The 14,542-nt window shown below is 33.8% G+C and overlaps 1 protein-coding gene across 1 annotated transcript in view; it reads right to left on the bottom strand.

The window, feature by feature from the left end:
* Nucleotides 1-14,542, bottom strand: part of DNAH8 (dynein axonemal heavy chain 8) — a 137,287-nt gene that overhangs the window by 31,180 nt on the left and 91,565 nt on the right. The window contains 11 exon segments of the mRNA XM_027788521.2: nt 2-107; nt 558-740; nt 2,089-2,244; nt 4,385-4,540; nt 5,343-5,514; nt 6,598-6,725; nt 7,064-7,201; nt 8,524-8,736; nt 9,915-10,082; nt 11,406-11,582; nt 13,278-13,381. Of these exon segments, the coding sequence (XP_027644322.2) occupies nt 2-107; nt 558-740; nt 2,089-2,244; nt 4,385-4,540; nt 5,343-5,514; nt 6,598-6,725; nt 7,064-7,201; nt 8,524-8,736; nt 9,915-10,082; nt 11,406-11,582; nt 13,278-13,381 (1,701 nt within the window).

Here is a 14,542-nt window from a genome sequence, read left to right as displayed (position 1 = left end):
CCTCTGGTTGCACTTAGTTTGTACAGAAGATTGTCTTCCAGTTCTTTCATCTTCCTCTTATTAAAAGTTACATCTTCCGTGAGTTTAATTCGTTCTGCCTCTAGTTCCTATTGTTAAAAAACCAAGAAAATGGCATAACACTTTATGGACCGTAACTACAAGTCATACTTAAAATTCAGCTGCTGATTTTTTAAAATCATGAAATGTGATTGAAGATATAGGTGAAGAGTTGGATGCCATCATGAAATGTGCATTTTACTTTTTTGGGTATCTAAAATATGTTTTTATAACACCCTTTCTATTTTTAAGCAGTGTTTTTTCTTATGAAATATCAATGCCAAATGCTTGTGTTTAGTTGTGTCACACTGACAGTCATATGTAGAAGATCCTCTAGGTGCATTTTTGTTATTTGGAAATTTCTATACTGAATCTGAATAATTTCTTAGAAAATGGCTGATGTCTTTCTTCCATTTAAACATTTCTTTTTCCCTATGTACTAAAACCAGTTAAATAATAAAAAAATAAACATCAGTGGTTTGTGTGTACTCTTAGGTTACCTGTTTTTCAGTAAGGATTACTCTTCTCAGTAACTGATTCTCAAGTCCTTTCATTGTAACAGTAAAATCAATAATTGATGTTTTTGCATTAATTTCAGGTGTGAAAGCAGGATTGGGTAGCTTTGTAGTAATGTACAGTCTAAATGAACTCATAACATCTACTTCCTTATCACCAACTTTCACCTGTGGAGTAAGTTAGAATAGAATTAAGCAGGGGAAAATGAGCTTCATTCGACTCAATCATATTGACCAGGAAAAAAAATTACATTATTTGAAATGCCAAAGAGAAGAAGTTTATTTCACAATTCAAGTTTGTCATGAAAATAAAAAACGATGACCAAAGGTAGAAGTTAGGGTACATTATAGAAGAAGCATTCTCACTCCAGGTAAATATAGAGATTAGTTCTACTGTGAGTTCTAATTAATGGTTCAGAACCATTTGGTTTAGGTTTTGTGCTACTAATAACACCCCAGATGAAAGCGGTAGAAAGGTAGAAACTAATGACCTTTGGAGAAATCATTGATTGTGCTCAGGGGAAAAAAGAAATTATTTGATCCAACAATGGAACATATATTATTGGAATTAATTCTGTATTATTTAAGACTAAGCAGATCTTAAAGAATCTTTCTAAAAGAACTATAAATTTATTCAGAGTTTTCCACAGAATTTTTTACAGAAGCTAAGATATTCCAAATCAGCAGTCTAACTTGAAAACTGCATGTGCTCAAGGAAATCTGATCACTGTGTATGAGCCTCCAAGGCTACTTCAAATACCTAGCTCAAGAAGGAGTAGGACAAAACCACTTCCTTAAGCATATTGTTTGCTGTGACATTCAAAGTAAAACTACTCCACAAAAATAGTAAACACTTTATTTTCATTATCATCAACAATCTGGTCTACCATCTTTCTCATAAACCAGCCAGTTAATTAAGATTCTTCGAGAAAAATACATATGGAAATAGACATGTGCATGTGCAGTCATTTTATTTCAGGATGTTTGAAGGGGGATTGTTTTTAAAATTTGGGAGTGATTTCTTTATTTAATGAAGGTCAGAAAGATTCATGATTTTTCAAGGTTAGGAATATACTTAATATTATTAATAAATCTACAAGCTTTTTGGCTTTCTTTGTCAGTAAACAGCTTTACTCCAAATTAAAGATTTTGCAGTTTCTACAATCAGTGATCCACAGTCGGAAGAGAGAGATCTTTCCAATTCTATGAATTCTGTTAAAGGGTATAAAATGAAATTGTTCGAAAAATCCATAGAAAGTATTGTAAGCTTTCAATACGACATACATAACTGGTTCAAGTTTGGAATCTTCAGTAGTTAAAGTGCAATTTTAGACTCATGAACTTACTACTTATCAGAGGCTCTGCCTCCAATATTTTATTAGTTCAGTTTGATTCTCCACACTACCCTACTGAATACAAAGTTTACCTGATTCAGGAGAGGTTTGGAATAAAAGGGCAAAATATCATTCATCATAAAGTTAATTATTTATTCCACATCTTTTGTTTTATTACTAACCTTAAAAGAAGTTCCAGATTTCATGAAATTCTTTTCTAATATATTATCAAGGACTGGATCCAGCTCTTCACCTATATCTTCAATCATGAGTGATCGCCCCAGTGAAAGACTATCTTCTAAGTGTGTGCGGAAATACTTGTCATTCAAAGTCGTTACCTAAAAATGTAAATTATAGATTTATGTAAGGACAAAAACATTTCTTCAAAGCCTTATATGAAAACCACAGACCTAACTATGAAAACGTCTTCCGTTGTTTTAGTTAGTTGAATTTTAAACAAAGTAATAAATGTTGACCATGCAGCAATTTATGCAGAAATACTTCTTGTGTGTACAGTGAAAGGTACCATCAAAAGGTGAATTTAAAGATTGGCTGTAATAGAATACACAAAACTTCATTATGAGAGTAATAATGTAACAAATTAAACTGGTACAGCTTATTGGGAATTGAAGATGTTACATATATTTTTGAAATCAGAGACACCTAACATTTTTTTATTCTATGTCCTGAGGACTAGATTTTTTTAGTTTTAGCTTTGAAGTGTTGAGAAATTCTTTCTGGAAACCTGAATTCATTCTAACAAATGAATTGCTGTTACAATATTATGAACTCAGATGCTGGAAATATCATTAATGGGATTCAATATATGAAATCATTAAAAAACCTGGATACAAAATAAACCACTAATTTTGTATTTCTTCCTAGATTTTCTTTCAGAAAGTTCTCATATTATTTTCAAGATTTTCTCTGCAGATATATAATAGGGGCATTCTAGTGGAAAACAGCTTTGCAGAAAAAGACATCAGCGTCCTGGTGGACAACAGGTCATGCACAAGCAAGCAATCTGCCTTTGCAGCCAAGGCCAACAGCACTCTGGACTGCATTAGGAAAAAAAATTACTGACAGGTTGAGGAAGGTGATCTTTCCCCTCTGCTCAGTACTGGAGACACATATCTGGAATCCTCTGTCTAGTTCTGGGCTACCTGGTATAAAAGACACTGAAGAGAGTCCAGCAAAGGATCACTAAGATTATTAAGGTATCAGAGCACTTGACATATAAGGAATGCTGAGAAAGCTGAGATTATTTAGCCTCAAGAAAGCTCACAAGGGTATTTACCGATGTATATAAATAGCTGGTGCGTGAGAATGAAAACAGGCAGACAGTCCCCTCTTAGTGGCACAGAGTAACAGGAGAAGGTGTAACGGGCACAAATTGAAATATAGGTAATTCCACTTAAACATAAGAAAAAACCCAACTAAATCTTTATTGTGAGGGTGACTGAACACAAAACCAGGTTGCCCAGAGATGTGGTGAAGTCTCCATCCTCAAAGTATTCAAAACCCAACTGGACACAAAGCAACCTCCTTTGGTAGATCCTGCTGTGAGCAGCGAGGATGAACTAGATGACCTTCAGAGGTCCCTTCCAACCGCAGCTTTTCTGTGGTTCTGGTAGTTTGCTTTGTTAATGATAAAACAATAAGCATGAACTTCATGTTCACTTTATTCCAACACTTTAAATCTTCAAAATCTAGAGATCCTAAACCCCCAAATATTGAGATTCAGGAGGACATATGAGATTTTGAAACATTCAGGTTAAGGATTTTAAATGCAGATTCCTTTTCCCATGCTACTTCAATTTGTGAAAAATTCATTTGTGTGCAGGTGACACATGAACATCTTTGTATCATACTTCATGAGCAGACATTTAACCCTATTGGCTTAAGAGCTATTCAAATTGCAGTAATATATAGGATAGACAAATTTGTCTTGGGTTTGGTTTAAACTGGCTCTCCTCAATTTACTTTTGTAGCCATAACTTCATGTATGAGTTTCATCTCGGGTTCTAAATTCTGGACTGCACCACTTCAAGTACTTTGCCTATGTTTTCAAAGCTGTAAGTTATTCTGCCTTTGCCTGTAATGTTGCTAATAGTTCCCAGATTTACTCCCACTTAATAATTTCATATTATGCTCTTTTACTACACTTTTCACCACTTTGCACTCTGTATAGGGAACACACCAATTTTGAACAGAAGGCTACTTCTTTCTCTTTCATAGTTCTTGCTAGATTTCATACCAGTGTATACTTATATATAATCTTTTCCAAGTTCCTGAATGGGATTTACAGCTCTTGTCAAGTTCCCTGCTGATGCATCTACACCATCATCAGTCTCCATACAATCTGAAGTTATCTCAGATATGTATGTATGAGAGTTACACTGACTCAAATGCAAACACACCCTAAAGCAATGTTTGAAGGAATATAATACAGCACATTATTCCTTTAACACTCTTCACCTGTAATTCATTATCCTGTTCTTTCTTTTTAATCCATGATTTCCCTTGAGTTTGTGGGTCTACCAGAAGTGGATATCTAGTTGCCTTAGTGACAATGATACCATTCTGAATTGAGAGATAATCTCCAGGCAGTCCTTGAAGATGCCACTCACTAATCTGAAGAATAGAATAAATAATAATTAAAAAAAAAAAAGTAGTTTGGAATAAAACCTCACTGGAACTATCCTTCAGTTATGATTTTCCTAAGAAATAATGGGGACATCAAGCTAAATGGGATGCATACTTGAACTTGCTGAAAAATGATTAATGTAGATGGAAAAAAAATTTCCATTTGTTTTTATTTTTATGGATGTTTTTAACATTTATATAGTATGACAAAAAATAGATTTTAAAAATGTAAGAAAGTCGAAAGGCAGCTTGACATCCAAATTAAATGTTGGGATCAAGTATGAGAAACCCAGGCTGAGAGCGTTTTGGGAGCTTAATATTGACTTCAGGAAGCTTGAAGATTCTGGCATTGTCTCCTGTTTGATTTTTCATATATTCACAGTGAAAAGACTTTATGAATTCTATTTTAAATGTCCTCTTTAATATAAAAATTTTGAAACTAGACCCAGATAATACTGACAGAAAAAGCTAACAACCAAACTCACAGCTTTAGTAGATGTGATCTATAGCTGTGGTGATGGGTTTTCAAAATAAGGTACTTGAAAGTGCACTATATTATTGTACTATTATATAATTGCCAGTATGTCACCTGTTTATCTGTCTAAAATTACTCAGTACTCAAATTTTTAGTGGTAATTGCCAAGAACATTTGTAAACCACTGAACTACACTGCACAGAAATATTGGGGATTATAGTTCTGTTCTAAGCAAGCATAACAGTAAATTGGCTAACAGTCACAGAATATATTAATTAAAATTAAAATGAAACCTAGCAAGCACCAAAAACTTACTGTTGGTGGATCTACCAACATAGAAATCAGGTTCAAATTTTCAGAAAAGGGAATTTTGTGGGCTCTCATCTGTGCTTCCCATAAATCTTTAAGCAAAAGCTTCCTGAAGTTTTGATTAAAAGGTCCACAGTATGAAAGAAAACCTGTGCAGAGCAGAACATCTCCCACAAGTCTAGAAAAGGAACAAAATAATAATTAAAAGGTGATGTACAACTTCAGTTTCTATTGATGTAGACAACCAGTTTTTGAAACATAACATTTCTGTTCTGAAGAAAATTTAAGGAGAGAACTGTTGCTCTTTGAGAACAACAAATAGTTTCTTTGTGTTTTCAAAATATTTTTGTGGCAAAACTTGAGTAGTACTGTATGAAAATATTATCTTCATCCCTACAAGTTAATAAGGCCCTGACGAAAACTATTCCTTCTTTCAATAATGAAGCAGGAAATTGGTTTATTTCTTAAAAATATGCCTGCAATACAATATTTATCAGAAAAACCAACTTAATTTTCTTGGAATGGGCAGACTTTACCAGAAATGCCCAGTTTCCCCATACGAAATTTATGGGAACAGATGTATTCCACAGAAGCTAAGCCCAAACTTTCAGGGTTTTTACCTTTAGCAACCATTTTGACACATTACCTGTTTTCTAGACAGCTAGGACCTCTGCTCCTAGGCTGCTCAACATTTTGTCATTTAGACAGCAACACACTGGGGACTCCCAAGTTTCTCAGAATAAGGCCTACAGTCCAATGTGTTTTGACACACGGACTACAGGACAAGAGTCTGGTCTCCAAGCCTCCTCCTTTTATTCAAATATGTCATAATTAAAATCAAAATGGATGCTTCTTTTCCTATTCAGTATTAGGCTAAGAATCTTTCCTTCTTCCTTCTCAGTTCCACCCTTAGATCATCTCTACCTCCCGCTTATCTGAAGGTTTCGCTTCCCCAGTAACATTGGAAAAAGCTGCAGTTAGGGGGACAGGAGAGGCAACTGTAATACAGGCATATTAGTGTACTAAAAATAATCCCTTTGGAAATAAGTTCCAAAATCAGAGGTACTGTTCTGAACTGAAATACAAGCACTCAACACTCAGGTATTCACTTATGAAAAATAAAAAAATCAGGATATTTCACTTAATTGTGTAACTATATCAAGATTTCCAGGAGGAAAATTACGTACAGCTATTAAATCTACTAAATTGCTTACTAGGTCTTCAGTTTTTACACATTTTTTTCCTCTGATGAATTTGATACCTGTTAATCTGAGATTTAAATTCTTTACTTTGCTGAGTCCACCTAACTTTCTCTCCACTCAGTCCATATATAAGTGCAGAGGCTGCTTGCATCTTTCTTTTGCATGTTTCTGCATCATTCTGTAAGTCCTAAAATGGAATAAAAATGTTCTACATAATTTTATATTAAAGGCAAAAATCTAGAGTTATTTTATATATTTTTTTCATTCTCTTATGATTATTTTATTTATTTATAACTCATTCTTGAGAACTCTAAGTGCATGTATAAACTATCGTCTACTACGTTTTTATTTACAGAAAGAAGGAAATACAGGAGAACACAGATTTAAATCTGTTATTTTTATATCTGAACTTTATCCACGTCATTCAAGGCAGAAGGCCCTAAATGTGTGTTTGTATCAATTCCTGATTACATAACAGCATTATATGCAAACATTTTTCATAATACTAAAATACTTTTATCTCACCATTTTCTCCTTCATTGCTGCATCAAAATTTGCTCGCACTTTATCCAGCTCAGCTTGCTTTTCATCGAGTGCCTCCTGAGCCTTTGCTAATTCTGCATTAGCTGTTTTCAAGTAGCCTTCCTGTTTTGCCAAGTTAGCCTGCAAAGAGAAGAAATATTAAAACAATAATCATACAAGATTTGAATATACTTTGATGAATTGTTTTAAGCCTGTTTAGCTTTTAATCATGAGACAATAATATAAAAAAATCTTTTATATTAATATTTATATTAAAAATATTTAAACTGAAAACTATGTTATATATATACTTCAGTTATGGGTTTCTTTGTTAAGTAACGATGTAGTACTTAAGATTCCTATTATATATTGGCAACTTTATTTCTTTTAAAAAAATTTACATTTGAAGAAGCTGATTAGGGAAGTAAGGTTTCTGATCTGTACATATTAATTAGCTTAAAGGAACAATCACTCAATCTTCTTGCTTGATTGTATTCTTTATTATTCCTTTTTTATTTGTATATTCTGTAGCAATCAACAATCACAACAACAGGAAATTGGTTCTGTATCACTAATATAGCTTTTACTCCCTAGAAAATCAGGGTCCAAAACCAGTGAATCATTGCTCCTAAACTGATATTTATGCTAAACATGGGAAATTCATTAAATAATTTTTTTGAATCATCCACCTGCATTACAGTTGCTTTTGTAAATAACACTTCTACCAGTGAACAAAAAATGTGGAAAAGATTTGGAGTCACTATTCAGATCTTTTCCTCTTTTACTACTTTTTTTTTTTTTAAGCTGTGCTACATGTAGGGATTAAATACTTGTTTTAGAATCCAAAAAGTAACAATTACTGCCTTAGAGTTTTTATAAGGTCTTTACCTCTGATAAAATTCTTTATTCAACTGTTCACAAACATCAAAAAGAACACCCACACTAAAGTAAAAAATACTCTTAAAAATGTTTTCCTCAGTTTGGTTGCTGCTATCACAACATGAATCCTTTACCAATGCGAGCTCTGAATCTCTCTAGAATGCCAATATTTACACAAGATCTCAGTCCTGCACTCCCTCTAAGTTATTGTCTGAAAACAAAGCAGATGAAATAGCTGCAAAGCTGTGTTTGCAGGACTCTAGAAGAGAAATGAAGACCCTCATGCAAATTTTTGAAAACAATATAAAATAATTATAACATAATAAAAACAAAGACTGAAAACACCGTTCACTGTACACAGTAAACGAGAGCACATAAATTTAATCTAGGCTAACTTTTTGTTCTGTGTTACGTCTAGAATTAAGAGTAGGAGATGTGGTTTTTCTGCTTTTGGCATCCTTAAGTCACAGGCAATTATATCTAAATAAAATTATCTAAAAATATTTTTTACATCCTACTAATATTAAAGGAAATTAAATTAAATTGCATGGAAAGGAAACACAAGGCAAGAAATTATGTATTACCTTAAGAGGTAAGACTTCTCTGTGAATACCATAAAATGCTACCATGGCTTGTGTCCAAGAGAGGAGTCCTGCCACATTACCGCACACCTTTTTACCATGCTCCAGTGTATAGTCTTCCATATTAAAGTAAGGCTGAAGTAATTCTACTGTCTCTTCATTGATTGTATCCTTAGGAAACTGCTGTAGACTTTGCAAGAATGGGCCACTCATAAGCTGCAAAAACCAACACAGGATATTTATAAGCTATTTACACATTTTACATTCAAAAGCTTGTTCGTAGGTGAGATGTTGAAAAAAAGTTCCTAAAATTCTTCTGTAAAAAGAAGTCGTTCATATAGTTAATATTATAAGTGTGCTATTCAGTTGTAACACCTCCCACATGCCTTCAATTATTTCAGTTTTAAGCAGTTACACTCCAGTAACAAGGCTTGAAAGTTAGTGATGTACTTTCCATATTCCTGTGTTGCCATTTAAAAAGCATTTAAGAAGCAGCATTTCATAAAAAACTTGAACAAAGATAAAGCCTCAGAGATACATATCTAAAGAATACAAAAAAAAACCCTGCTTATGCATTTCTGAAATGTGATCTAAATTCTTCCAGAAAGGGAAATCATTGGTTTTAACTTTTTTCTAACAAATGTTTTAGAAGTTAAAGGCAACTCATGGAATAACTGCTTATCCCATTTCATTATATTAGTGGAAAATTTAAAGTTTTGATGATTTCTTAGTTCCAGGAAAAGGCTAAAGAAAAAGCAAGAGCTCTATTCATACCCCAAATACATATTTTTTCTTTATTTGCATGACGAAAAAAATGAGGCAATAATATTGGCAAATTATCACACTAATAGAGGTAGACCAGGATTTAAAGAATGGCAGGAGAAGGCATGGAAACAAAGGGTTTCCTAAGAGAAGATCAAAGTCCAGAAGGAAGAGATGACTGTCTGACCACAGAATATTGAAATGCAGAATAGGAAAAGTGACTATCTCTTAGTCAGTCAAATAATCTCTCAGACAATCAAGGAGCCTTAAAGAATCAGAAAAGACTGTTTAAGTGTAACATACAAGTTACCAAGGAAAAGGAGGTTTTATTTCCAGGATGCCCTTATCTCATGTATGGTTAACATGTTTAGTATGACTTATTTCTTTACCATCAAGTCATACGCCAGGAACAGGACAAGGAAAATCTAAAGCTCCTACGGCAAAAGTCTCTAAGCAAATCACCTACTACTTTGCTACCAAATAAACTCTGTTTATATACTATGCTTATCTTAAAACCATGTATTTGCCTTTTTAGAAAATTCTGTCCTGTTTTAAGCAAAGGGCATTATAAATTCTTTGATATGCAAGTTATTTCTGATGTTTAAGAAACAATGTTTGAAAACTCTACTTACTTTCAATGATTCTCCCCATGATGGCTTGCTGCAAGGCTTTTCTGGATCCATGGTAACTGGGTCCACATGCTTTTGGAATAGTAGCAGACAACAGTCCATGACCCTCATAATCAGGTGAGGAGGTTTTGCAAGTTTTCTAACAGTAGCGATATCCACTGGTTTGATGGTCTGTTTGGCAAGAAATGTAACAGAATCCTGCATCAATACCATTAGTCTACTTTCCCATTCAAAATCTTGATTTTAATGTTTGTTTGTCATACCCTTCTCTGAGGCAAATTTGTACTACACACATACAAAAAACTGAGTAACTGGACTTTAATAAATTTCATAGATTCATGAAACTTTATTAATTTTAATTAATAAATATTATACAAGAATATTTTCCCAGTGCTAAAGACATCACTCAAAATAAAATTTAAATACATGGAACAGCAGCATTAACTTAACTTGTCAGTCTAAGTGTCTGAAGAAAAGTATGTTGTAAAATTGCATAGGACTTAGTTAAAAGCAGTTTCCTTGGTAAAGTAGTAGTATTTGGGATTTTTAAGGGTTAAGCGTCATTTATTCTGAGGTGGATTTTATTGGTTTTGATGGGGTTTAAATTGTTATAGATATGAGATACAGGTTTTTTACTTCATGTTTAGCAGCATCACTGACACTTTGCTTAGTTCAATAACCAACACAAATAAATGATTGCAAACTTCAAAACTAACATATTAATTTCTGTCTACAAAATTCATGCATGCTACTACCTGTCTAGAAGGAATAATTACAGACACATTATAGAAAACACAGAATGAGTCCACACATTTTGCAAGTGAATTTTGTGACCATTTTTTGAAGTTTCATTTATCTCATTATCTAAATGTCAGTGTAAGAGCAAAAAATGCTCCTTTTCTGGCTTTTCCCACTCAATATTTTTTGCCACAAATTCTGGTAACTGGAACAGAAGGCTTTAAAAATTTAATATATAATTCTTTACTTTTTAATTGTCCAGAGCAGAATAATGAAATCTTGTAGTACAGCAATGCCTCCAAATTTCTTAACCTAATACTGATCACCACAAATCCCCTTTGTTTCCTGTTTCCCTGCAAAGTAAGGGGTTTTTGGTGAAGGAAGAGGCAGCCTTTCATTGGTCTTAAAAGAAAGACTAGTGGTTAAGTATGAAGAAAAACCATTTTTTTCTTAGCACAGAAGTACTCTCCTGTATTCAGAATAACATATTCTAAATGCATCTGTAACTTTTGGAAATTCTTCATAATGATCAAGTATTAGGGTGGAAGCAGAACAAATACTTTCAAATACTCTGTATCTGTTTAAGGAAAAAATGTGAGGTCCAGAAATATTCATCAGAGACATGACCAATAACTGTGAAGAGCTGGTGACAGCAGTCAAACCCAAGTGACAGCCGCATGTTGGTGGCTCTAGCCTTTCTTTCACAGGTGACTCAAGTAGTATTATACTAAATAAAATGTTGGGAATTTTACTCACATTCAGTGCAGCTTCTGCTATTTCTAATGCTGGTTTAGCTGCCTCCAGTTTACTCTCTGCTTTCATTTTTTCTGAATCGATTTCATCTACAATTTTTTGTGCTTTATCTTTCACGCCTTGGACTTCATTTTTTACTGTAGCTGCAGCTTCAGCACTTTTTGTGACTTCTGCAAGTACCTGAAATGATTATAAACACATAAAATATATAAATCAAAATGATGGAACAAGTGATTAAGTTATCAGGCACAAAAGAAAACCAGTACGTAAAGGCTATTATATAGAAAAATATAAAGCTAACCCTAACAGTATATATGGCATTATATAAATATGGAATAAAAGTTAATACAATTTACAGAATCTCTACAGAGAAATAGTTTATGATTCTCCCAGCAGAAGTTGGATACTAAAAAATGAATTATTTTTATAATGGATAGAAGACCTTTGAGTGGCTTTTACAGCCAGGTTTTTAGCCTATGATGGATTTTTATCCTATTTGAACCTATACTTTTTCAATAAAATAAGTATTTTCTTTTTTCACTATAAATCTGCAGATAACAATAGTATAGCCAATAAAACTAATGGAAGATGGCAAACCATCTGCACCAATAGTCAGCCTTTTATTCCTTTGGTCTAAAAAGCTCACTTTTAATAAGCCTATTCAAAGAACAGCCCCATATGAATTCACAGAATGAAGTTATCCATTTGTGACTAGTTCTTCAGTAAATATGTTTTTAATTTTCTTGTACATGTGTGACATACAGTTGGTGTCAGAATGTTTTTGGACCAGTATCAGCTATAAGGTCAAGGCTGACACTTTATGCATTTACAAGAACATAAATAATACTGTCAAATACCAGTGGAAAAACATGACAGATAAAATCCCAAAAAAACCTCAATATTTTTTTTTAATATTTTTTTTTAATTCAATTTTGATTTCTATAGGACTCAGTACTAAGGACAAGGAAGAAATATACACAATGTGAACAATAATAATATATGCAGTTCAATACATGTATGTTATTTTATTATTGGTCCTACTACTTCTGATGACTCATTAGTAGTGCTCTCTTGAAAAAGTTGACAACTAGGAGGCTATGTGCATGAATGCCGGAAAGCTATTTCAAAATGTGTATCAAATATAAATATTGAACAAAGTGAGCTCCAACAGCATATCTGTCATAATCCTGTAATGTGAGAAGTGTGATTTCATCCCTTTCTGTCATAACTTTCTCTTATGGGATTAAAGGCAGACCCTTTAGCCATTGCTGGCCAAAAGTTTGCTCTCGGGTGCGTACTAAATAAGCAACATCACAGCATTATGGTATCTTTCAGAAAACAGAATGCCTATATTAATACATTCCCTAACATACCTTTCTGGAGAGTCATTTTGGAAACTAGATTTCTACCAGACCAACAATCTCATGAACACATGGACACCTTGTTAATGTAAAAGACAAAATATGAAACTGAACTGTGATGAACTTTTTTCTAAGCAATTTTTAAACAGTAAAGTCCCGTTATCATCTGTTAACTTCTTATCTGCAAATAAGCGCACATATAACCCCAAATGTAACAAATGTCAATGAAGCACAAAAACCTCCCATGAAATAAAAAATGAAACCTGATGCTCATAGAAGTGGGTAAGAAATGGGAGGAAAACAAGGAAGGCACTTAACCTCTTGCAGTCTTAAAGTACCTTACTTTCAGAAGCAAATGCTGAAACAACATGCCACAGAGATAGGAGTGCATTTTAGACTGTGGTACACATTTTTTGGCTTGTACAAATTATGAGAGGATTCTGCAATAGCACTTTACTATATATATCCTGGGTGCTATCAGCTGTTTTTTGCTCTTTAACACTTAAGTACTTACTTTATCTGCCTTAATAGATGCCAAAGCCAGTTCTTTCTCCTTAATGGCCAGCTCCTGAGAGAGTTTAGCAACGGATTCACTGGCCTCCATCAGCTTAGAGAGACCTATTAAATAAAAGATAAAATTCAGAAAATTAAACGCGTTCTTTTCCTAGTTAGATAATACAATCCAGCCCTACATCCAAAATGCCTTGTACCTTGTGTACTCATTTAATTTGTGTAAAGGAGAGAAAGTGGGTATAAATAGTTATGCTATCATGATTGTGCCTACTGTTCACTTTTCACGGATATAATATATAAATATAAATAATCTCACAAGGTGCAAAATTATTATAAATAAGCTTGATTCTTCAAAAAAGAAATCCATACTTCTTAGTTTTAGTTTGTTATAGCTGTAAACAGTACCTAGAAGTGTATAGCTGAGATATTATTTGCAACAAAATATATCCTTATGCTCATTACATAGATGTCCTGGGAGGAAAAAAAAAAAAAAAAAAAAAAAAAGGGAAAAGAAAGGAAAAAAAGTAGAGACAAGGAAAAAAGGGGATCTGTCAAGGATATGTTGTGTTATGAAGTCACAGGACAATCAGAACAGCAGACTGATACTGCATTTATATGATTGCATGAGGAAATGACACAAATATTAGGATTCATAACTGCCTTCCATTAAGGAGTTATTTCTGGAAAGAAGAGGGAAGAAATGGAGACAAAAGCGAACCCAAAGGTCACAGCAAGATTATGACCTCCAGCTCCTGCATATTAAGTTTACCCTCTCGTCCCTGGTGACAGAGTGCAGAAAAACACATATAAGCCTCTGCACCCACCTGGCTTAGGGCCAGTCCCATTATAGCTTTTATGTGTGCTGAAGCAACCATCCAGAGACTGTTCAGCCTTACGCTGTTTCCCAGAAAGAGGTAAGTTTGCTCCCTCTACAATTATACGTATAGTCTTTCCCATGCATTCATGCTGTCTTGCTTATAGATTTGAGCACAGATCTTTGGCTGATCCTGAGCTTCCCATTGCATGCTGAAGGCTCTCTAGCCTCTCCTCTCTTCTTCATTACTGAATCTTAAAATCTTACAACTTGCCTGGAAGCACTCCCCTTATATCCCTCTCTCCCTGAGAGCTAGAGTCAGAGAGAGCCCATTTGCAGTTACACACTTGATGTGTGATGTTTCGCTGTGATGACTCTCCACTTATCTGTTGCCACATTTCACACAGATGAGCAGTGTCTCCTAGAACATTTCTTGTTCTTCTGACACAGCT

This window comes from Falco peregrinus, chromosome 11 (assembly GCF_023634155.1).
Source record: "Falco peregrinus isolate bFalPer1 chromosome 11, bFalPer1.pri, whole genome shotgun sequence".
Lineage (NCBI taxonomy): Eukaryota > Metazoa > Chordata > Aves > Falconiformes > Falconidae > Falco > Falco peregrinus.
This window is presented reverse-complemented; position numbering and strand designations above follow the sequence as displayed.